This window comes from Monodelphis domestica, chromosome 2, assembly GCF_027887165.1.
Source record: "Monodelphis domestica isolate mMonDom1 chromosome 2, mMonDom1.pri, whole genome shotgun sequence".
Classification (NCBI taxonomy): domain Eukaryota; kingdom Metazoa; phylum Chordata; class Mammalia; order Didelphimorphia; family Didelphidae; genus Monodelphis; species Monodelphis domestica.
Window position 1 is genome coordinate 226,448,044 of NC_077228.1, and position 26,768 is coordinate 226,474,811.

At 34.7% G+C, this 26,768-nt stretch overlaps 1 protein-coding gene across 2 annotated transcripts in view; it reads left to right on the forward strand.

Moving 5' to 3' along the window:
* The window catches only part of PRKCA (protein kinase C alpha), a 590,805-nt gene that overhangs the window by 224,808 nt on the left and 339,229 nt on the right, over positions 1 to 26,768 (forward strand). For both annotated transcript variants that reach the window (XM_007482766.3, XM_001370222.5), the window contains exon 3: positions 21,769 to 21,851. In XM_007482766.3, coding sequence (XP_007482828.1) covers positions 21,769 to 21,851 — 83 coding nt within the window. The remainder of the gene's footprint in view (positions 1 to 21,768; positions 21,852 to 26,768) is intronic.

Genomic DNA, 26,768 nt, shown 5'->3' on the forward strand with positions numbered 1-26,768 from the left:
AAAATGAGAAAGATCAGAACAATTCATACAATAAATACAACATTGCAAAGGAGAACAGTTGTCAAAGACTTAAGATCTACGATCAAGGTAAAGACCAAGTCTAATGGCGACAAAGAAGTGATGTAGTAGAGATGAAGAATGATGCATGGTTAATGTATGAATTTTTTTCTTGACTATCCTATTTCTTGTAAGAGAGGGCTTTTTGACAGGGAGGAGGGAGTTGGAAGATTTGATGAGTAGTTGCAGTGATTTTAAAAAAGGAGAATTAAAAAAAAAAACCTAGAAGAGAGAATTGGAAACCTCAGCAAGATGGAGATAAGGGGATAGATGGGGTATACAGGCAAGCAAAGTAGTCTTGGAACCACTCACTTAAATTTTAATATGCATTTTTAAAATATTCAAAATGTCTCATGCAATTGTATTTTCATATTCTTTATGTAAGGAAATGTTCACATTTATTAACAATAAAAAAGAAATAACATTAAATCTGCCTTTCTATTTTAAATGTCTAAATCATGATCTAGAGATCATGTTGTTTTATAGAGTTTTAGAGTTTAAAGTTTTAGTGTATGAAGAGTTTAAAATGGAAGTTATTTAGTATCAGTTAAAATATATATTGTCTTTTCTTCTCATGATGATAGTAGAGTTTTAAAACAGTAGAATTGCAGTTGTGCTTGCTTCAGCAATAAAACCATTTAAGAAACATACACTAGGTGCCATTTCCACGCAACACTAGTCTTAGGGGGAGGAAATGTAGTACACGTATGATAATTTGAATTGTAATCTTTTCCTTTAAATAAAAAGCCTTAAATTATGTATGTCTCTAGTTTACATCTGAGACTGGCATTTAATACTAGTGAATGATTCATCTTTTACAGTAGGGAAAGATTTTGAAACAAAGCAAATATAAAAATTTCACTTATGTTATAATTTAGTTATTTGATATTAATTTCTTTTCACTGAAAATATATATGCCAGAGAATATTTTAATTTTTCTTACTCACTAACATTTTAAAAAGCTGTTTGCAAATAAGATGACAGCATTAGGAAATATATAGTTTTGTTCATACCTCACTGATACAGAGGTTGAGTCACAGAGAGATTAAATTCTTTCATATAGTCAGTGAATCAGTGGTATAGTTCATCCAACCTATACTTTTGTCTTTAGAATAGCAATACAAACTTTTACCCTAAAATGTTTTTTGTTAGGTGATTACAATTTAGGGCTCAGATTCAAAGTTTTATTATTTTTTAATCCGTGTCTTCTTAGAATTGATATTGGATATCATTCCTAAGCAGAAGGGCTAAACAACTGGAGTTATGTGACTTGTCCAGAGTCATCCAGCTAAGAAGTGTCTGAGGCCATATTTGAACCCAGAACCTCCTATCTTCAGGTCTGACTCTCTATCCATTGAGTTACCTAGCTGCCCTGATCTAACGTATACATTTTCAGGCATGGCCAATATATGAATTTTTACTTAACTTTTTATTTCTTATAAGAGAGGACTTTTTGGAGGAGGAGGGAATTGGAATGTTAGATGAGTAGTGGTGATTTTTTAAAAAGTAGAATAAAAAATATCTAGAAGAGAGAATTGGAATCATGTCTCTTGATTTTGCCTTACTTTGATTATATTTTGTCTCTACTTCTATTTTGTATCTACTTAATCTCCTTCTGAATCTATTGAATTCACCTGAGTAGAATGAGGATCCTTGAGCACAAGGAATGTGTTATTTTTTGTTGTTGTTGTTGTATCTCCAGAACCTAACAGGTACCTTGTATGGAGGTCAAGTTAAATCAATAAGCATTTATTAGGCACTAAATGCCAGGCACCATGCTAAGTGCTGGGGATACAGAGAAAGACAAAAAAAAAAGTCCCGGATCTCAATGAGTTCAGAGTCTAATGAGGAAGACAGCATAAAAACCACTGTGTGCCAAAAATATAGAGTATAAATTGGAAATGGTCTTTGATGGAAAGCACTAACGTTAAGGAGGACGGAGATGAGTTTCTTGCAGAAGGTGAAACTTTAGCTGAGACTTGAAGAAAGTCAGGTGATTATTAAATGTTTATGGAATTGAATATTACTAGGATTTCATACTGAGCAGAATATTCATCATTTTTATTAGCTCAATTAGACTTTTTAAATCCCTTTGGACCAAGGGAAGCAGCATTTGGATGGAGAGGTTTGGGAATGATTAAGGGAACAATCTTATAAAATGATGAACATTGGGGAGGAGAACAGACTCTGATAGGTCTCTGGATACTCATTCTTGGACTTTTTATTAAAGGGGCAACTTGAAGGCATTAAGCTTTGATGGGCTGAACAATGACATGGAGACAAGGACATACCAGTATGAAATACTGTGAATTGTGAATAACACATTAGTCCTACTGTCTAGATTTTGCCTATCTTCACCAACTGATCATGAAAATTGGCATGGAAATGTTCTCTTTCTGACCAATCAGTTTTTTGTTTATATTATAAAAAATCATGAGTTTTATTATACATAATTCTTCATTATAATATATTTTAGGACCAACTTAGGACCATTTGCGCCATCAACCCCCTTTGCATTTTTCATTTGATTCAAGAGACTTGTACAGGGCCAGGATAGATGTCTGCAAATTCTTAACTATTTCTAAAGCTATGTACTAGAATAATTTCAACACATTTTCTTTCCTGTCCTTGACTAGCATGAAATTTATAGAGTAAATAATAACTCTCTTAAATGAAGAGTCTGTTTGAATGAATATAGAAAAGGAGGACGTACTGTGAATTTATTTTTCTGAAACAAAAATAAACTCTTTTTTTTTGGCCCCTTCTTCATGGTGTTTCATTATCATCAGGCTCAGTGATGTAGGATTACCTTATAGCTATAAAATATCTAATGAGGTGGGGTTTTTTGAGGGGAAGAGGGGGAGGAGATAATGAGGGAAACTAGAAACAGATCCAGTGTTCTTTATGCAGCAGTCTCTGAAGGATTTGTTGAATTTATTTTATTTTTGGAACTAATTTTTGAACTTCTTTTTTGAATGCTTGTTATTGTTTCTCTAGTGAATATAATAATAAGAATATTTTTGTAGTACCTTAAGATTCAAAAAAGACTTTTCCTAAATGAAAGCCTTTGAGGACATTAACACATGTAGTATTATTTTCATTTTTACATATTTTGAAAAGAATTCAGGGATGTGACTTGCCCAAGGTCATGTGGCTAATAAATTTTGGAGTTAGATTTTGAACCTAGGTGTTTGACACCAGATCCATGTGTATATTCATGGCATTGCAAAGAGTATTGAGTACCTAGATTCTAGTTGTAAAAAATGGAGACTTGAATCCAGGACTTCAATCCCCAGAAGTCCTTGCTCCACTTCCCCAGAATGCTTTGTAATATCACTGAATTCTCACCTGGGCCGAGATCGAGAAGGGGTATTTAACCTGATTGGAAAGGGTTTTGCTTCTCTTCTCTTCCTGTCTCCGCTGGCAAATAGATGTGTCTCATGATGTGAGTGAAATTTGGGTGGGCCTCATGGCCCACCTAGCATGTACTTCTCTTGCTTGTATTTTCTTTAACCCTTGACCTTATAAACCTCATAAAAATAATACTCCTTGCAGAGAGAAACTAATTTCTACCTCTATCAGTTTTCCCTAAATTTTAATCTTTACATAGTCCTGGTTCAACCACTTATTAGATATGTGAGAACTTGGGAAAGTGAGAGACAAATATGGAATTAAAGATTTTGAATTGAAAGGAAGTTTAGTGATGCTAAGGTTCAATACCCTCATGTAATAGAAGAGAAAATAGAAATCCCGAGAAGTACTTTTGTGTGTAAAATATTATAATACCTGCACCTCTCATACGACAGGGTTCTTGTGAAAATTTTATTCATGGGGTCTGGGACCTGTGATTTGATAAATGTGGAAACCCTTCCTATTTGAGCAACTTGTTTATAGTTTACTCTTTGAGAGGCATTGAAAGGTTAAGTGATTTGTTCAGGGTCACACAGCTAGTTTGAATCAGATGTAGTTCTTGAACTGAGGCCTTCATGAGGCCAAGGCTGTTCCCCTATCTGCTTTACCATGCTCTAAGGAATGAATAAAATAGTGAATGTGAAATCACTTTGAAAACTGTAAAGTACTCTAAAAAGTAAGGTGTTAACATGATTTAATTTCAGTGGCAGCCTCATGCACATTCCTTTCTCCCCTTCCTTCCCCCTTAGTACATACTGCAATTTGGAAACATAGGTGACGAACTTCTACAGCAGGGATGCCCAAACTTTTTACACAGACCATTCACTGCCCCTCAGACTGTTGGAGGGCCGGACTATAAAAAAAAAAACAACTATGAACAAATCTGTATGCTGCTGTCTGGGATTGCGGAGGCTGCAGCACTGGCTGTGATGGGCCTGTCACACCTTGCACAGACCCATCACTGCCACCACTATACCGGGCAGCAGTGTACACCGTGCGGAATCCCCCTCCTCCAGATCACCGCTCACCATGTTGATGTCTTCCATTGTGCAACCACATAATCCTTTGTGCAGCACCTCGTTCTCATTCAGTTACTCTCAGAACAAGGATTATGTCATGGAAGTGGTACTGTACATGAGTGATGCCGTGCTTTGCCGTGCCACCACATACAGTGCTTCTCTCACTGACCACCAATAAAAGAGGTGCACCTTCTGGAAGTGCAGTGGGGGCCGAATAAATGGCCTCAGGGAGAAGCATGTGGCCGGTGGGCTATAGTTTGGAGACTCCTGTTCTATAGAGTCAAGTTTTTTGAAAGTCAGGTCATTATTCTGAGGAATTGAGCTTTTTTTTTTTAAACCCTTACCTTTTGTCTTAGAATTGATGCTAAATATTGGTTTTAAGGCAGAAGAGTGATAAGGGCAAAGCAGTTGGAATTAGGTGATTTACCTAAAGTTGTACATGTAGAAAATGTCTGAGAACAGATTTGAACCCAGGTTCTCCTATATCCAGATCTGACCTTCTGTCCCCTAAGCTACCTTGCTGCCCCAGGATTGAAGTTTTGTAGTATCCCCTAGCCTAGATTCTTTTGCCACAATGAATGTTGATCTATAGAAATGTTAAAACAAAACAAAGGGGGAAAAAAATCCCTCCCTTTTGAGGTTAGTGAAAAGAAGTAGAGGCAGTATGGCTAAAGGGTAAGAGAATACAGGTTTGAATCTAAACCTTATTCTGCTTTTTATTAGCTAATATGACCTTGAGCACATCTCTTAAGCTTTGTGTACTTCAGATTTCTTATTTGTAAGATGAAGGGGTTGGCCTGGAAAATTGAGGTTCTATTCAACTCGAATTCCTGTGCATTTCTGAGGCCAACATAAACATCAAAGGTCTACTTTCTTTCCCCAGGGGAGTCTCTGGTGGTCTGTGCAGTGGTGGTCAATCTAAGAAATGCCAAGAGACATTTCTTTTTGTTGTTGTTGTTTTTTATTGTTTTGTTTTGTTTTTTGTTTGTTTTTCTTATTTTAAAAAAAATTTCATTTAATTAGTCAATTTAGAATATTTTTCCTTGGTTACAAGATTCATGTTCTTTCCCTCCCCTCTCCCACCCACCCCCATTAGCCGATGCACAATTCCACTGGGTTTTACATGTGTCCTTGATCAAAACCCATTTTCATATTGTTGATGTTTGCAATCATATCCTCATTGACCCATGTAGTCAAGCAGTTGTTTTTCTTTTGCATTTCTACTCCCACAGTTCTTCTTCAGAATGTGGATAATGTTCTTTTTCATAGATCCCTCTGAATTGTCCTGGATCATTGCATTGCTACTACTAGAGAAGTCCACTACATTTGATTGTACCACAGTATATCAGTCCTCTCACATGGAATTCCTCTACTTTATTATTCCTTTGGGCACAATAGTATTCCATCATCAACATATACCACAATTTTGTCAGCCATTCCCCAATTGAAGGACATCCCCTCATTTTCTATTTTTTGCCACCACAAAGAGCTCAGCTATGAATATGCCAAGAGGCATTTCTTGACTATCTGTCTTGACCCATATGTTGTGTAATGTGCCAGGGAAGAGGACAAAAATGAAACCACTATTTCCTTCTCTCATGAAGCTTATACTCTATCAGGCAATATGCTCCTGCTTTCCTCTTAAGAATGTCAACTTTTTATCATCTCAGAACTGACTCTTTCTTCCTAGGGTAATGCCAAAGTCTCTACATGATGTTACTAAAGAGTTTTCAGCAAGCCCATCAGATAAGAAATAAACAATTGTGCAAAATGCAAAAGGGAGCTTGAAGTTTGAGTTTTGGCTTTGGTACTGACCAGCTGGGTGACCTTGGAAAGCACCATACCTCTTGAGCCTCTTTCAAATGGAGATCACTTGTTTTAACTCATTTAAATCTGCACCATTTTGTGTAAGTCTCTCTATAATTCCACGAATCTATTATATTTGTCAATTCTTGTGGGAATAAAATTCTATTACATCCATCTGCCAAAAATCAGTACAGCTGTTCCCCAGTTGACGAACACCTATTTTTTTATCACAACAAAATGTTCTTATACAAATATTTTTGTGCCATAGCAGTTCTTTCCCTCTATACTTGACCTCTTTATGTTGTGTACCTAACAGTAGTATTGTTGGGTCAAGGGACACAGGCAGTTTAGTAACCATTTGGTTATTGTTTCAAATTAATTTCTGAAATGGTTGAACCAATTCTCAGCTTCAATAATAGTGTACTTGTCTACCCTGACTACTAATACCTCCAGTCACTATTATTTTCCTTGATTACTCTATTTACCTCTATGTATTTCCTCTATACAATTTTGAAAGTTTTTCCTCACAACATAGTATATTGAATAGAGGAAATTAATTCCTTCATGTTTACCTTGCTCAGCTGAGATATATTGAGATAGATAGATGATGGGACAACAGAAATATTTTCATTTCAGCCAGAAAATTAGCATTTATTAATCACCTACAATGTACTAAGCATTGTGCTGGGGATACAAAAATAAAAAAAGACAGTTCCTTCTCTCAAGGAGTATACAATTGTATTTGCATTTCTCTTATTGTCATTAGAATTTTAAATGCACCAGTAAAATGGTACATTTAAAAATGTGCTTGTTGATAGCTGTTGTTTTTCATTTGAGAAATGACTTAATTTAGGTGTACAGTGTGTCAGGCCTATAATCAGGAAAACTCATTTCCCTGAGTTCAAATATGGCCTCAGACACTTACTAGCTATGTGACTCTGTAAAAGTATTTCTTTCTTCATCTGTTAAATAAATAAGTTGGAAAAGGAAGTGCCAAACCACTCCAGGATCTTCACCAAATGGGGTCATGATGAGTTGGACATGGCTGAAACAACTGAAATACAATACATAGAGGGATTGCTCTTATAAAAAATATAATATATAAAAAGAAAGATTACAAATTATGTTCTAAATAAAATCATATCATAAATAAATCATATTTTCTAGATTGTTATATACTTGTATCAATTTTATGTTTTTGGATATTAAACTTTATTAGACAAATTTGTCATAAATATTCAAAATTAAGTATTTATCTTATTATAACTTCCTTTTTCTTGTGTAATGAAAGAAGATTTTCAATTTTATGTAATCAGAATTGTTGCTGTTTGTTACTGGTAATTTCTTTATCATTTTAGGTAATTGTATTTGTAATTTAGGTAATTTATTGTAATTTATGCCAAAGGTGTCAAAACCAAATTGATTTACAATTTTACTATTAATTTTTGCCAGAAAGAGAATATTTACCCAAAAAAGCAAATGTTACTGGATATATTCAGAATTCAAAACTTGCTAGCTATGCGACTCTGGACAAGTCACTTAGCCTCTTTTTGCTTTGGTTTCCTCAAAAGGAAAAGAGAGACAATAACAACACCTGCTGTGCAGGGTTTGGTGTGAAGATCAAATGAGATAATACCTATAAAGCTCTTAGCACAGTGTCTAGTACCTAGTAGGTGCTATGTAAATGCTTATTTCCTTCTCTGACCTTTCCTTACGTAATTTGCTTCTGGGACTTCTTTTTCTGATTTGTTACATTAGGCAAATTTTCTTTTTTTATTCATCCAATGTTAAAGAGTTTTGATTATTACCAATTTTTATAGTTTGAGATCTGGTACTTTCATTTTTATTCCCCCCAACCCCCATTATTTGTCTTGAGATTCATGACCTTTTATTTCTCTAGGTTGATTTTATTAATTTTTGATTTAACTCTTTGGTAGTAAGGTATGGAACAAAATCTGAAAATGTATCTAGTATTATCATTTTTATTACAATTACCACAGGGGAATTACTAGTAGTTTATGTTGAATTCAAAGAAATATTGAATGTATCTTGATAGAAGAATTCCCAGATATTTTATACATTCTCTAGTTACTTTCAATGAGATTTCTTTTTCTCTCTATTCATGTAGGCTTTTGATAATATTCAGGACTAGTGATTGTTGTGGGGGTGTTTTCTTGTTACTTTATTGAAGTAAATGATTAATATGATTTTAATTCTATCTCCAGGGTTCTTTAGGTAAACCATCATGTTATCTGTATATAACAAAAGTTATATTTTCTCTTTGCCTATTCTTATTCCTTCAATTTCTTTTTCTTGTCTTATTGCTATAGCTAGCATATCTAGAACTATGTTAAATAAATAAACAGTGACAGTAGACATCCTTAATGTTCCATAATTTTATTTCTCTTTGTTTCTCCATTACAAGTAGTGGCAATTCTTGGTTTTGACAGATACTATTTACTGTGATGAGAAAAATGCCATATGAGATTCTTACATTTATCAATGTGCAGTGCTTCTTGAGTAACCTTCGTCTTGTACTACGGACATCACTGATCATTTCTAGTGACTTCTTTCCTCTTTCCAACCTTGGAGATGTCTTTAAATACTTCTATTTGCTTTATATACTATAGGAAGATTGTTGTAAACATGTGTGGAAGGAAACAATCAGGAAACACTATGTGAATGATAGGGCAGTTCTAGCACAACCATGTAGTTCCACTGCTATTTTTAAAGGCTCTAGTTTCAGCCTACGGGAGAGAGAAGAGACCTTTCTCTGCTTTGGGGAAATGTATATAGTATTAAAATCCATAACATCCTCTCTCAGATAATTCCTGAGCCCCAGTGAAGGGCATTTAGACAGAAAGGATCTGTCCTTTCTGGCCCCTTGGCTTTCATCTGTGTACCCTGTCCTCACTACCTCATCTCTTTTTGCATTTCTCTTTTCAAAAATAATGAAGCACCCAGATCTGAAGGAGCTATGATCAATTGAATTTTATCTAGCTGGAAAATTCAAACTAATTATAACTTTAAAGAACAAAGGGAAGCTTTAGAATAGGAACTCACTCTCACCCTGGGAGGAGGACAGAGAGCGGGAGAGGGGGAGAGAGAGAGAGAGAGAGAGAGAGAGAGAGAGAGAGAGAGAGAGAGAGAGAGAGAGAGAGAGAGAGAGAGAGAGAGAGAGAGAGAGAGAGAGAGAGAGAGAGAGAGAGAGAGAGAGAGAGAGAGCATCATTATACTTCTTGCGCAGATCAAATAGCTACTGTCTCTCGTCTCAACTCCAGGTGTCTTCATAGATTAGCACCTTTATTATACTATCCCTCTCTCTCTCCACAGTCAAAAATGGAAACCCAGACTACTTACTTCCTACACTCACTCTGAAATCTCTAGGTCCAGTTTTCAAAATTTGCATGATTTTTTTTTTCTCCAAGGCAAAAGGAAAACAAACACTGAGTGTAGCAGGAACTCTTCTGTCTATAGAACATGGTAAGCCAAAAAAAAATTTCATTCCAACCAGCAGAACTTCATTCTCATTGTACATATTTCTTTGTCACAGAGAGGTTGCAGAGGTTATAGTAATTTGATTGTTTCATTTTGAGGGATTTAAGAGTTATTTCCCTTAGCTTAAATGTAGATGACTCCTAAATCTTTATCTGTAGCCTTGAGTTCTCCTTAGTCCTTTATGTTCATCTGTGAATTGGTTTTCTTTACCTGGTTGACATGTCACAGTCCCTCTATCTTATTTCTATTTTTTTTTTTTACCAATTAGGCATATCATTTATTCAAATTCTGCCTTTAATTCAAAGAAAATTTCTGTTTTAACATTGAAAAGTCTATATTTGTTTTTTTCTTTGTGATTCTTTTTTAAAGTTTATTTATTTGATTGATTAATTTAGAATATTTTTTCCATAGTTACATGAATCATGCTCTTTCCCTCCCCTCCCCATACTATGCTACCATAGCCAGCAAGCAATTCCACTGTGTTTTACAAGTGTCACCATCAAGACCTATTTCCATATTATTAGTATTTGCATTAGGATGATTGTTTAGAGTCTATATCTTCAATCATATTGTAAAGGTGAAAATTAATGGTTGGATAATAATTTTATGAAATTATGTGGTTGCCAATATTTACTATATCTCGAGTCAGAAATTTATCTACAAATATTTATAAATAGGAAATAATAAAAGAGAGAAATTGCTGCTGAAACCAGGCAGAGATTAATTAGCTCTCAACCAGGAAGGCTGATAGTGAATAACCATGAGGCCTTCTCCAAGACAGAAGCTAGTCTCTTAGGAAACTAGGAAAGTAGTCAGCCTTTCACTCATCCAACAAAGTAGTCCAGGAGTCAAAGTCTAAGTTGAAGCTGAGCTCCAAGGGCACAATCCAAGCTGCTGTCTCCAGCGAAGCTCCCTCAAAGACTCTCCCCAAACAGAAGACTATCTCCACAAGGCAATATCTTCAGATGGTTTTCTCAAAGACTATCTGCCTCAAGCGGAAGGATTTCACTTTTATGGTGGCTCCTTGTCCCTTCTCCTCTTCACAGGGGCCAATGAAAGTTTCCAAATTGTCTAGCACTGGGGGGGGTGGGGCAGTGTATGTGAGATCTCCTCCACCTAGTTCAAGCTTGTATTGATTCAACCAAAAGGTAGACAAAAGTGAATTAATCCTGTCTTCACAATCTAGTGAGGTACTTAAGTTAGTGTTAACTCAGGATAGACAATAGAGTAAAGAATTTGCTTTCACAAAATCCCCATGGAACCGTGTGATCAAGTAGTTGTTGTTCTTCTGTATTTCTACTCCCACAGTTCTTTTTCTGAATGTAGATAGCATTCTTTCTCATAAGTCCCACAGAATTGTTCTGGATCATTGCATTGCTGCTAGTAGTCAAGTCTATTATATTCAATTGTGCCACAGTGTATTTGTCTCTGTGTATAATGTTCTCCTGGTTCTGCTCCTTTCACTGCATCAATTCCTGGAAGTTATTCCAGTTCACATGGAATTCTTCCAATTCATTATTCCATTGAGCACAATACTATTCCATCACCAACATATACCACAAATTGTTTAGCCATTCCCCAGTTGAAGGGCATCCCCTCATTTTCCAATTTTTTGCTACCACAAAGAGAGAGGCTATGAATATTTTTGTATGAGTCTTTTTCCTTATTATATCTTTTGGGTACAAACCCAGTAGTGGTATGTCTGAATCAAAGGGCAGGCAGTCTTTTAAAGCCCTTTGGGCAGAGTTCCAAGTTGTCTTCCAGAATGACTGGATCAATTTTCATCACTACCAGTAATGCATTAATGTTCTAATTTTGCCACATCCCCTCCAACATTTATTACTTTTCTTTGCTGTCATGTTAGCTTATCTGCTAGGTGTGAGTGGTACCTCAGAATTGTTTTGATTTGCAGTTCTCTAATTGCTACTGCTAGTGTTTCTTGTACAATGTTAAATAATAGAGGTGATAAAGGGCATCTTTGTTTCACTCCTGATCTTATTGGGAAGGCTTCTAATATATCCTCATTGCAGATACTTGCTGATGGTTTTAAATATATACTGTTTATTATTTTTAGGAAAGGCCCTTCTATTCCTTTACCTTCTAGTGTTTTCAATAGGAATGAGTGTTGCATTTTGTCAAAGGCTTTTTCTGCATCTATTGAGATAATCATGTGAATTCTGTTGGTATTCTTGTTGATAAGGTCAATTATGTGAATGGTTTTCCTAATATTGAGCCATCCTTGCATTCCTGTATAAATTCCACCTGATCATAGTGAATAATCCTTGCAATCACTTGCTTATTTTGTCAAATATTTTCTATAGTATTGGGGTCAGTTGTTCTTTAAATGCTTGATAGAATTCACTTGTGAATCCATCTGGCCCTGAGGATTTTTTCTTAGGGAATTCTTTGATGGCTTGTTCAATTTATTATTTTTTTAAATATTGGATTATTTAAGTAATCTATTTCTTCTTCTATTAATCTAGGCAATTTATATTTTTGGAAATAATCATCCATATCACCTAGATTGTCATATTTATTGCCATATATTTGGGCGAAATAGTTCTTAACAATTACCTTAATTTCCTCTTCATAAGTGGTGTTTACCCTTTTTATCTTTGATATTATTAATTTGGATTTCTTATTTCCTTTTATATTTGAATAACCAGTACTTTATCTATTTTATTTGTTTTTTTTTCAAAGTACCTGCTTCTGCTCTTATTTATTAATTCAATTGTTCTTTTACTTTTAATTTTTTAAATCTCTCCTTTAATTTTTAAGATTTCCTGGGGCAGCTGGGTAGCTCTGTGGATTGAGAGCCAGGCCTAGAGATGGGAGGTGCTAGATTCCTATCTGGCTTCAGACACTTCCTAGTTGTGTGACCCTGGGCAAGTCACTTGACCCCCATTGCCTAGCCCTTACCACTCTTCTGCCTTGGCGCCAATACACAGCATTGACTCCAAGATGGAAGTTAAGGGTTTAAAAAAATAAAAAAAAATGATTTCCTATTTAGTTTTTACCTGGGGATTTTTAATTTGTTCTCTTTCTAGTTTAAAAAAATTTTTTCATGCCCAATTCATTGTCCACTTTCCTCCCTGATTTTTTAATATATGCACGCAGGCATATAAATCCCCCCCCTTCCCCAGTACTGCTTTGGCTGCATCCCATAGATTTTGATCTGATGTCTCCTCATTGTCATTCTCTTCTATGAAATTATTAGTTGTTGCCAACCAATTTTGGAGAATCATATTATTTAATTTCCAATTAATTTTTGATAAGCCTCTCCATGTACTAATTATTATTTTTATATATTTTTATTTTGTTATGATCTGAAAAGGTTGCATTTATAATTTTAGCCTTTTTTTTGCATTTGTTTGCCATGTTTTTATGCCTTAGTACATAGTCAGTCTTTGTGAATGTACCATGTGCTGTTTAAATGAAGGTGTATTCCTTTTTGTCCTTATTTACTTTTCTCCATATATCTATTATCTCTGATTTTTCTAAGATTTCATTCACATTTCTTACCTCTTTCTCATTTATTTTTTGGTTTGATTTATCTAGATATGAAAGGGGAAGGTCACTAGACTAGTTTTATTATCTATTTCCTCCTTAAACACCAGTAGTTTCACCTTTAAAAATGTGGTTGCTATCCCATTTGTTGCATGCATGTTGAGTACTGATATTTCTTCATTGTCTATACTGCCTTTTATGAGGATGTAATTACCTTCCCTATGTCTTTTAATATGATCTATTTTTTACTTTGGCTTTGTCAGATATCATGATTGTGACTCCTGCTTTTTTTCTCATTTGGTGCACAATAGATTTTGCTTCAGCATTTTGTCTTTATCCTGTGTGTGTCTACCTACATCATGTGTGTTTCTTGTAGACAATATATGGTAGGATTTTGATTTTAATCCACTCTGCTATTTGCTTCCATTTTATGGGTGAGTTTATACTATTCACATTCAGAGTTATGATTACTACCTCTGTATTCCTCATCATTTTGATTTCCTCTCTTCATCCTGCCTTTTCTTCTTTCACTATTGCCTTCTACATCAGTGCTTTGCTTTTAATTAGTCCCCCTAATCCCCACCCTTATTTTATGTCCTTTCCCACCCCTCCCTTCTTATTCCCCTCTTCTTTTACTTTAGCATCTATTAAATTCCTTTTCTCCTCTCTTTCCCTTTTTTTTTGTACTTCCCATCCTGCTCTCCCCCCTTGGTTTTTCCCTCTCAACTTTCCTGTAGGGTAAGATAGAATTTGATACCCCAAGGGATATAGATGCTCTTCCCTCTCAGAGTAAATTCCACTGAGAGTAAGGTTTAAGTACTACCCATTAGCACTCTCCTCCTCTCTTTATTATAATAATATTCTTCCCCTCCCCCTCCCATTCTCCTCTTTATGTAGTATAATTTATTCTATTTTTCTTATTTCTTCAAATTTTTCTTGGTGCCCTCTGTTGTTCCCCTATTTTATTTTTTTACATACCTTAAACCACTTCATACACCATCCACTACCTATGGATAATTCTTCTAATTATTACAATAGTGAAAACAGTTTTTGAGAGTTACAAATATCATTTTTCCATAAAGGAGTATAAACAATTTGACCTTACTAAGCCTTAATTTTTTCCCCTTCTCTTTCTTTTTTACCTTTTCCTGTTTCTCTTGCATTTTGTATGTAGACATAAAATTTTTGGTTTAGTTCTGGTCTTTTCTTTACAAATACTTGGAAATCTTCTAAATGCCCATACTTTTCTCTTGATGTATATAGTCAGTTTTGATGGGTAGGTAATCCTTGGTTGTAGGCCCAATTCTCTTGCCTTTCTGAATATCATATTCCAAGCCTTGAGGTCCTTTAATGTGGAGACTGTCAGATCCTGTGTAATCCTGATTGGTTCTCCTTGATATCTGAATTGCTCTTTCTGGCTTCTTGCAATATTTTCTCCTTAACTTGGAAACCCTTGAATTTGGCAATTATATTCCTGAGGGTTGTCTTTTGAGGAATGTAGAGGGTGATCTATGTACTCTTTCAATGTCTATTTCACCCTCTTGTTGAAGAATATCAGGGCATTTTTCTTGAATATTTTCTTGTAGAATGATGTCAAGGTTTCTGTTTATTTCCAGGTTTTCAGGTTGGCCTATGATTCTCAAGTTGCCTCTCCTTGATCTGTTTTCCAAGTCAACCATATTTTTAATGAGATATTTCATGTTCCCTTCTAATTTGTCATTCTTTTGACTTTCCTTTATTAATTCTTTCTGTATTGTAAGATCATTAGCTTCTACTTGCCAATTCTAGTCTTTAAAGACTGGTTTTCAGCTATAATCCTTTGATTTCCCTTTTTGTTTTCATCTATCCTGCTTTTCATAGCTTTTATCAAGTCAATTCTGGTCTCCAGTTTCCTTAGCATTTCATTTGATTTCTGGGCTTCTTTTTCCAAGTGGGAGTTTCTGTCTTTAAAACTATTATTTTCTTTTTGAACTATTTCCCACTTTTCTTACTATGTTTCTTCTATCTTTCTCACTTGGTTCATAATCTCAAATCTGAACTTCTCAAGAACTTGTGATCAATTTCCATTTTTTAGAAGGTTTGGATGTCTTTGCTTATTTGTCATCCTCTGCTGTCTCCTCTATAGTCTGGAGTTTTTCACCATAGAGATTATCAGTGGTCAAGGTTTTTTATAATTTATTTACTTATTTATTGAGTAGCTGTAGACTGTAGTTCTTGAGTATTGGTAGTCATCGATGTGTTAGTTTTTTCTTCCCTTCCCAGTCAGAAGTCTGAGTGAGGTGATTAGGCAGGTCTTTGCATTGAACAGAGAGGTTTTTTTCTCTTAGTCTATTTTTCAGTCTCTGCAGTGTCTGTTTTGTGGGCAACCCTGCTCTGCCCTATCTCTTGTAACAATTAAAATAGTGGGAGCCATAAACTGTAACAGATAAAAGAGTGTTTTTCTTAAATTGTGACTGCAGAAATATGGTTTCAAGATATTGTCTTGAGTTAAATCAAATATAAAGTGGTCGCCAGGGAAAAATTCCCAAATATGAAATATACCCAAGTCAGCTGGGTTTTATGGAGATTTTAATTAATACAAATGAAGGAATTAAAGAAAAGGGAGAGAAACAGAGTAAAAGGGAATAGTAGGAAAGGGACTAGACCAGCTTAGGCCAGCCTTAAGGCTTAAGCATTAAGAGAGAGATCAGTCAGTCTTTTATCAACTCACCACAAGATTTGTCCAAGCAAGACTAGTGTTCAGAGACCCACCAGTTCAGCTTTGGCCAGCTCCATCTCCAGAGAGAGTTCTCTGAGAGAGTGTCCCTTGCTCTCAGCTTCTCATCTCCTTTTAAAGAGATTTTTCTCCTATGTCACCTCCCCTAAATCCTCACATCTACCAATCACAGTAGACGTTTTCCAAAGGACAGACCATTCTTAATTCACACCTGAGTAGACTAAACTTTTGAGTAATTCACACCTGAAAAAACCTCTAAGTTCTCACCTCTTTGCCACTTGCAAGTTTACAAGTTGCCTGACCTTCATGGGTACTTAGAACCTTCCTAAAAATAGACTTAGCTTAAGGCTTTTGCTTTACTATAAGTATGAGTTAAGTATTTTTTCATTGTTCAGTAAAGAGTTTACAACTTTATCTTCCCCTAAAGTATGCTTAAGTATGGGTGGAGTAGAGTTCTCATATTTCTGACTAAGTCACTTCATTGTTTAAATTGGGGAATGATCTTAACCAAGTGTTCTGAAGTAGGGTCTGAGAATTTTTAAGATTCACACTCTGTGCCCAGTGTCCACATTACTCAGCCTCCTGGGTTCCCAAGTCTTGCTGCTCTCTGGAGTAATTCTGTGGTGTCCTCAGCCATCCTCCTGAGAACCTAGTGACTGCCTGCTCTTGCTCTGATTCTGGTACTATAGGTGTAGTGAGGTAGGGGTGATCAGCTTGCACTTTTGTAGAAGCAATTTTACCCCATTAAAGGGTAGAAATGCGTAAACCGTGCCTACCTTCAAGGCTGCACCCTATGGAAGAACCCCTTCACTCATCTGATTTTGGTTTTTGTGCTTTTGAGGTGCTTTATATTGGTAGGTGATAAGAAGGAGAAGACCCTTTCTTCTACTCTGTGGCCTTCTTAGCCTAGAAGTCGATCTTATTTCTAAAACTTTCCCAAAACATTTCTCTTTAATGTATTTCTCTTTTATTTCTTTAATTTAGTTAAATATACCAATGGCCTCACAAACTCTTGGGTTTAGAAAGTGTCAGCTCTTAATTCCTTACCTTTAATCATCATCCATGTCTCATTAGTTATTCAGACCTGCCATTGCCACCACCACTATCCCTCTCTTTCTCCTTGTGCATCACCAATTAGATCTTTCTTCTCTTTCTTCTCCTTCTACCCTTTGAATCTCTTCTTTTTTTGTCCTTTACCCTACTGCCTTTTTTTGTTCTTTTTGCTTGCTTTCTTCTTTCCTTTTCTTCCCCTCCCTTCCTTTCAACTTTCTCATCAATTTCTTCCAGCTTCCATTTTATTTCCTTTCTCACATTCACTCTATATTGTCTGGTCCCTGTTCCAGTCATACCCTGCTCTGTATCATCCTTACTAATGGATTATATGTAGGGTTACAAGAGAAACCACTTATATTAAAGCATAATTATTTAATTTTTTTTTACCTCAGTTTTTTGTTTGGTCTTTTCTTATAGAGTAATGGCCAACTTCCTTAACTTGGTATTAAAGGTCTTCCATAACCTGACTCCAAACTCCTACTGTAGCTGTATCTCTCACCTTACCATATAAATCCTCTGCTTTAGCAAGGCTGGTTTCTTTGCCAAGTATAATCTGCATTATTTCACCCTGGTACTTTTTGTATATGCTGTTTTCCCTAGCTAAGATGCCTTCCTTATCTAGTAATAACAATAGTTACCATTTATATAGCACTTTAAGGTTTACAAAATTGTTATTGTCTCATTTGATCCTCACAGTAGCCTTGTAAGATAACTACTTCTAGTCCTGAAATCATTGGCAAAATGGAGGCACTAGAATTAAGGGAGATTAATACAGGGTTCTGATAGAAGATGTGATTTTAGCTAAGCTTTGAAGGAAAGAAGGGAAACCTGGAGGCAGAGATGAGAAGGGAGACTATCTCTGAATGAGGGATTGACAGTAAATATGCCTGGAGTGAGGGATTTAATTTCTTGTTCAAGGGTCAGCAAGACAGGCCAGTGTAACTAGACTGAAAAATGTGTTCCAGGGTATAGGTGGTGTAAACCTTAAAATTTCTTAGACTTCTAAATGTTGGAAATTTCACCATTGGGAAATTTCATACTTGAAAAAATTTCCTATTGATAGTGGGAACTCTATTAGAATGTGAACCCCATTGGCATGGGAGGTTCCTCCTCCTCCCTTCTTAAGATTACTTTAGGACAGAAACCTTTTGCTGAACAATGGAAAGGGCTTTGACCTATGCTTAAGCATAGAACAGGAATTTTTTTGAGTCATGATTGATTTTAGAATTGATACAATAGAGATACTTGGAATGACAGAACCAGGTCTTGGAAAATACAATTTCCACCCCACTCAGTCCTAACAGGATTTAGGAAGGGCTGCAGCAAAGGATCAAGATTTAATTATTTGAGAATATGACCTTCAACAGACATGTGCAAAGGGGCAGACCTCTGGGCGGTCCTGGGTTAAGCTTGAGCCACCATTGGCACAGGGAAGACATGGACAGTGATTGGTAGATGTGAGAACTGAGGGGAGGGAACTTGGATGGTTTCCTTAAAGATAGAGGGGTCTGAGGACTGAGGGTGGTTGGTTGGAGAGGTTTTTGCTCTGAGAGGTGGTGCTTTGAGAAGTTTGCTCTGAAGGAAGCTGGAGGTGGAGGCCCCTGAGACTGTTTCTCCATTTTGGTCACGTGAGTGATAGGGACTGATCTCTTTTCTTTGCCTCAGCTATCTAAGGGCTTGGGCCTTTTGGCCCAGCCTAAACAGAAGAGGTATTTAAGCCCTATTCCCTTCTCTCCCTTTTCTTTCTCTCTCTCTCTCTCTCTCTCTCTCTCTCTCTCTCTCTCTCTCTCTCTCTCTCTCTCTCTCTCTCTATCTCTAATACCTTTCTTCCTCCTGTTTGTAATTAAACTCCATAAAAGGTTGACTGCTGACTTGAGTTTTCATTTAGGAATTACATAGCTGAATTCCTTGGCGACCTTAAATTAATATATATCAGTCTTTTAAAGTGATTTCCTTGTCACAGTGGGTGGGAGGTATAAGATGGAAGAAGACTAGAAATGTTGGGGCAGCTTATATAGAGATTTGGGTACTAAATAGAGGATTTTATATTGGATTTCAGAAGTGATTAGAAACCATTGAATTTTATTGAGTATGTGAGTGATTTATATGGTCATAACTGTATTTTATCACTTTGACAGCTGATTGTGAAATAGACTGAAGTGTGGAGAACTTTATACCATGGAGACCAACCAAAAGGCTATTACAATAGTGTACATTTATGGTGAGGAAGTCCTATACCATGGTAGTGGCAGTATCAGAAAAGAGTGGGGGCATACTTGAGAGATGTTACAAAAATCAATAGGCCTTGGCAACTCTCTTGACAGATGAGAGCGAAAAGTGGGAGAAAACACTTAGGTTTTGAGCTTGTTAAACTGTGGAGATGATGATGCTCTTGCTAGTAATTGGGAAGTATGGAAGGTTTGCAAAGAAAGATAATTAATTCAGCTTTGGGCATTCTGAATTAAGATGTCTACAAAGCATCCAATTCAAGATGTCCAGTGTGCTGTGGAACATATGTTTCAAGGTCAGTGAGTTTAGGTTCAGATAAATAGATTTGAAAATCATCTGTTAATAATTGAATCCATGGAAAATTTTGAATCACTGAAATAGCTTCTGGATAATTCAAGTAAAAAAATGCTGTAGGAGTTTGGATAAGGGACAAAACCATGGAATCCATGCATCTATGTCCAATTGAATTAGTGTTATATCTTTGTGGAATATCTTTTCTATTGTTAAGTAAAATGTTTCTTAAATGTTAGGTGGTTTTCAAGTATCTCATTTCATCCCATTCCCAAACCTGAATCACCAGATATACTAGTTGGTATAGATCCAGAATATAGTCATATGCTTTGAAAAAGTTTTTGGTTAAATCAATGTTGTGTTTTTTAAAGGCTTTTTCTGAATTCACTAAAATAATCATGTATTTTTATTTCAGTGTGGTTAATTATGCTTATTATTTTTCTAAGTTTGGACCATTATTGCTTTCCTAATATAAATCCAAATTGCTCATAGTTAATCATTTTTTTTTGTTGATATTGATGAAGCCTTTTTAAACTAGGATTTATGAAAACTGAATGGTGATATTCATTATTGAAATTACTAATTCTCATCTTCAATTTGCTACTCCTTGCTTTTAAAGTCCCATATGTCATATGCCACATAATAATGCCACAAAATAACACAAAAATGTTATAGGAATTGATAAGTAGATGAAATAGCATAGTAGAGTGGAAAATGCTTTGAACTTGCTAAACATTAGACTTGGTCAAGTCACTTAAACTATCAACGCATTTGTTTCTCTTCTGTAGAATGTAGAAAGTTGTATTATGGGGCTTTGAAAGCCCTTTTCTACCTTAAAGTCTTTTGATTTCAGACTTCACCTACTGACTGACATCATAATTTGTTATAGAGTCATCAACTGGAAAGAAGCAACAGCAAAAAGCTGTTATTGGCTTTTGAAGTACATACTTGCCCCCATGTTTTCTAGAGTATATTGGTTTGCCTTTAATGAACCAATAGCAAACACAAATGAAAAGATTATAATTTCGTGGGACATTCTATTCATACCTTGTCAGTAGGAAATTCATAAATATTTATTGATTGAACAGTTGTATAACAGATTTTTAGTAATCTCCTTGAGGACTGTTAGGACATTAAAACAATATTTGTTGAGCTTTGGAAAGTGGGTATGATTTCTAGACTTGGTAAGATTTTAGCTGTCATGCTTTGAAAAAAAATCAATCCATAAACATTAAGTGCTGACTATATTCCACCCACTGTGCTAAGCACTGGGGATACAAAACAAGAAAAAAGACAGTCCCCTGTTCTCATACAGCTTACAATCTAATGGTGGGACACAATATACAAATAAATATATACAAAGTAAGCTGTATATATGATAAATAGGAAACAATCAATAGAGGGAAATCAGTGGAATTGAGACATTGGGTAAGACTTCCTGTAGAAGATGAGATTTTAGTTGGTATTTAAAGGAAGCCCAGGAGGTTAGTAGTCAGAGCAGAGAAGGGGTAGTGTTCCAGGCATTGGGGACAGCCAGAGAAAATCCCTAAAACTGAGACTTAGAGGAACAGCTAGAAGATCAATGTCACTGGATCAAAGAATATTGTGGGGGAGAGATTGAGATTATGAAGATGATAATTCATATTTACATAGCACTTGAAACTTTGCAGTTATATCATCTAATTTGAGCCTTAGAACAACTATCCAATATATAGGTATTATATTTAGAATTATCCTGAATTTGTTGATGAGGAAACTGAGGCTTAGATGAATTTACCTGACATATATTAAGTGATAGTTAATGCTGTACAATCATTGCAGGTTAAAATTTATTGAAGATGGTGATGCACTATATTTAATTTAATAGTGAATACTACCAGGCTTTGAATGAATGCCAAGTGATTTTTTTTTAACCTTTACGTTCTGTCTTAGAATCATTGCTAAATATTGGTTCCAAGGCAGAAGGGCAGTAAGGGATAGGCAATTGAGGTTGTGACTTGCCCAAGGTCTCATAGCTACAAAGTGTCTGAGGCCAGATTTGAATCTAGGCTTGGTGCTCTATCTATCAAACTACTCCCTCTGACTCCCATGACTCCTTTTTAAAGCAGTGTATAGTTAAATTAAATTTGTTTGAGCAAATGAGAACATTCTCTAACTATGATTTTATTTTCTCCCTATCAGTTTGCTGTTTTGTCGTTCACAAGAGGTGCCATGAATTTGTCACTTTCTCTTGTCCGGGTGCAGATAAAGGACCTGACACGGATGTAAGTATATGTTGATTTCTATTGCATATTCTTTGTCAACAATTTTTACAATGTTTCTTTGGCTGTTTTTTGCATGGAATGGTGATAGATGAAATTCTCTCCTGGGGGCCTTTCATATATCATTAGATTGCATCAGTTAATAGATTAATGACATTCTGAGTAAAGCCATGACTGTCATATTGAGGTTTGTTTTTGTATATAAGTTTCTATGCAAAATTTGTCCTACTCTATGAAATACATGTAATTTACCCTGTAAACATATTGATGAGTTATAAATGGAACATCAATCTGGCTTCATTTCACTTCAAACGGCTTATTGAATAATGAGTCTTTTATTGCACTCCATTGATGTAATAAAATGTTGCTTGTTTGCTTCCTGTGATGCTTGATGCCTTTTCATTATGCATTATAAATTCCCCTGTTGAATAAAATAATTTAACATCTGTTTAGAAGAACAATACTCTCAGAAGCTTTCTTTGTCTGAACATATAATGTCGTTTATTTATGCCCTAATTCAACTCTATCTTCACGAGTGTTTCCTTGCATTTCTAAGTTGTTCTAGATATGAGATGTATTGGTCAAAATATAAAGAAATATGGAGAATATTAACATCTAAAATGCATTTATAGAAAAAAGATAAAAATAAAAGTGATAGTATTCCTCTCCCAACTCCCTGAATTGGCATTAGTTAGCTTAAGGGAAGGCTGAAAAAGAAAATGAGATGAAAAAAAAAGAAAGAAAATGAGATGGAAAAGACTATTCATTGGAAAATGAGTCCTTTCAGATTCTTATCTATGTCCTTCCCTAAATCTTCAATAAAAATATGTGCATATTCTAATGATAGAAACCCCCCTGTTACTTACTCATAAGTATTTATTTTGTGATAAGTCAAATTTTATGATAAGTCAAAACCTAGTACACAAAATATTCCCAAATGCTTCATCTTTTATTTCCATTCACTTTCTTTGCTTAGAAAAAAAAAATATTGCTACTCTTTTCTGTTTCAAATATTCAGTTCAAATATATCCTTCCACTGGCACTTGTTCCTCTCAAAGAAACGTTCACTACTTTATCCAATAACTTTTTCATTCTAGTTATGGCTATTTATTACTTTTTCAAGATAAGAAATTTTGTGGGTGCCATTTGCTTTCTTTTCACATGAGTAATGATAGAAATCATTATTAACCTGTTGACAGAGAACAGATCATCCATTACACGTACACAGTAAATGGAGAAGTATTCAAATTATTGGACAACTAGCCTTATCCTTCAGCCTCATATGAATTCTTGTAACATATTCAGCTGGTGTTTTCCAACTAACTCATTTTCTTTTTCAGTCTTCCCAGTTTAATGTTAACCAATCTCAGTTTGAAGGCTTAGGAAAAAATGAGTAGGGATATTATTTTTCTACCACATACTTTTACATATCTACATCTATTCTATTCCTTTTATTTTATGTGATCCAAAATATTATAGGATAATAATTTACCTATCTTTTTCTTGTCTTTTCTTCCTTGCATTTTTCTCTACACTGTTCCTCTCTTCTTCTTTCTATTCTTTTATCATCTCTTCTTTTTTTCTCCCTGGCATTGGCAATGTATAGTGACAGTAGTTATGGTGGTATAACACATATGTCATTGTGGAGCAGACATTATCTTTTAGGGAATAAGATCTTTGCCTTTTGATTCTCTGAGTTAAAAAGATCTCTAATAGACTGTTTAGAATAAATGGACCAGGTTCCTCTTTCTCTAAGCAAACATTATTTTTGCTTGTTATGTGAATTTTCACAAGACTCTTGAGAAGGTCATGGATAGAGGTACTGTTGAGGAATAATTTCCCAAATATTTAGAGATGAGAAGCACTGAGGAATTTTTCTTCTTTTATCCTCTTCAGTTAAAGGTGTAGAGGACCTTGGAGACTATCTTGTGCACTCCACTCATTTTACAAGTGAGGAAATTGAAGCCCAGAAAATATAAGCACCTATGATCTATGAAATAAATATGAGTTTTGCTTTTGTTTGAAAATGATGGCATTTCTTTTTTTTTTTTTTGTTCAGCCAATATTAATTAAGCACTTCCTATGGGCATAACAAGATGCTTGATATTGAGGATTGAAAGGCCAAAGAGCTTCATTGTTCACTGTAATTAAAGAGGTCATATTGGAAGATAAAATACATACACATGAAAAGTTAAAGAGCACTAATATGTTGTATCCCCTACATGGTAGTTATGCTCCATCTAGCACTTAATGCTCTTAAAAAACATGAAAAGCTACAATATTATTTTGACAGGAATAGACTTAGATTTATATTATTTCATCCTCCCACAATAGTAAATAAGTCAGTCTATGATTAAATGCCATGTGAATGACAGAGACACAGTATGCTATGAGTTCAAACGATGAGGACATGGGTAGAGCTAGATTTAGGAAACTTGGACTCAATTATCTGCTCCAATGCTTAATTTTGTGATCCTAGGCAAGGCATTTAACCTTGACATGGCTCAGTTTCTTCTGTAAGATAGAAATATGAATATCTAGGTCACTACTTCATAGGTATGATGTAAGCAATGTGTCATTTAAACCTTAAAATACTTTATAAATATTGAGGTATTGTTTTTTTTTTTAATTGTATGGTATTTTCATGTGGAAACAACAGTGCTGATTTCCACTTATACTTCTGAAACTTACTGGTTATAAGGCCATAAGCAAGTTATTGAATATCTCTAAACCTCACTTTCTTCATATGTAGGGAATTTAGCCATTTCTTATAACCAAGAAAAAAAATTGTTTAGCAAAGCTAACCAATACACCAATGATGTGTGACAATAAATACTACGCTTCGTCTCCAATATTCCCAACCCCTGTGAAGAAAGGAGGGAAGATAACCCATTTCTCTTCTTCAGATCCAAGCTTATTATTCATACCATGATTTTTTGAATCCATCTCTATTCTATGAACATCTACTTTGTAAATTCTTTGCTACTACATAAAAGTGTTGCTCTCTGTTAGTGTACATTGTGCTTTTACTTCTTGACTTCTTTATTCATGGCAGTAAGATCTCTCGATCAACGGGAGTAGGAATTTTAGCCAATTTCTCATCATGTCAAATTGCTTTCTAGAATGGTTAAACAAATTCATAGCTTCATAAGTTTATTAATGTGCCAGTTTTCTTACAATACCATGATTGTTTCCAATTTCCATCATTTGACATCTTTTTCAATTTGCTAGGTGTGAAGTTACACTCTAGAGTTGTTTTGACTTGCGTTCCTTTTATTATTGATTTCTGACAATCTTTCTTACTGTTATTAATAGTTTGCAGCTTTTTTGGGAAAAATTTTCATATTATTAACTACTTATCTATTGGGGTTTGACTTTTCATCTTTATATATCAATATATTTTAAATCTTGGAAATCAAAGTCTCTGAAAGAAATATGATGTAGTTTTTCCAAATCAGTTGCTTCATTTCTTAGATTAGTTATATAAATTCAATTAGTTTATCATCTAATCAGTTTTATATAATAGATATTATTTGCTTTATCTTTTTAATTTTATTTTCATCTTTTGTAGTCTCTTTTATCCCTTAACTATGTGAAAGTACCCAATACTAATATTGTTCTCTCCTAATTATTTTATAGTATGAATTAATTTTGAGCTTATTGTGGTGTGTGGTTTTTAAGTTCTTGAACTAGATCAAATTTTTGCCAAATTATTCCAAAATCCCCAGCAGTTATATCAAATAGGTTATTTTTTCCCACTTCCTATTACTTAATTTCATTGTTTCTGGGCCATCTTTATTCATTCATTATACATTTGTTAAGAGCCTTCTATGTACCAGATGCTGTGCTCAGCACTGGGATACAAAAAGAGACAAAAAATAATCCTTGCCTTCTGCTTTTTTATTTTTTAACCAATATAAAATGTTTTTGAGGATTACTAATTTGTAGTATACTTTGAGTTCTTCTCTTCCCCTTTTATTTCTTTTTTCCTCTAAAGAGCTCTAGATTTCTTCTTCCAAATGAGTTTTGTGGTCTTGCCGTATAATGGTGTTGCTCACTTGTCCCTAATTCTTTGTGACTCCATAGACCATAGTACACCAGGCCCTTCTATTCTCCACTATCTCTTGAAGTCTGACTAAGTTCATATTCATTGTTTCCATGACACTGTCCATCCATATCATCTTCTGCTGTCCCCTTTGCCTTTTGTCTTCAATCTTATCCAATACTTGAGGCTTTTCCAATGAGTCTTGACTTATTATATGGCCATAGCATTTGAACTTCAGTTTCAGTATTTAACCTTTTAGTAAAGAGGCTGAATTAATTTCCTTAGGTATTGACTGATTATTCTATAAAATATGCATTTTATAAAATATTGCAATTTAATTGCTATAGCCCTAGAACCTTACAAATTAATTTAGGAAATTCATAATTTTTCTTATTTTGGCATTGACAGTATAACATGAATATTCCTTGAGTTATTTAAATTATTTAATTCATTCATTATTTTACTTAATAGTTTTTTGTAGTTGTAACTATACAGGTCTAGAGTATTTTGTAGTTTTAAAAAATAAAACTATTTTCTCTTGGATTTGTTATCATTATATAGAAATATTATTGAATTTTTGGGTTCATTCTATAATGACAAATTACTAAATGTATTTTTTCTCAGTTTTTTATAATTCTCTGATTAATAAGTAAAACATCATATTATTTGCTAGTTGGGATAGTTTTGTCTCCTCTTTGCCTATGTGGTTGTGCCTTTAATCTATTTTTCTTGCTTTATGCTATCAATAATATTTCCACAACAACAACAGCAATAATAACTGTAATTTATAAAGCACTTAAAGTGCTCAGAGTAGCTCATTTTATCTGAATAACAAGGAAGATGTTATTATTTTCCCAATTTTATAGATGAGGAAA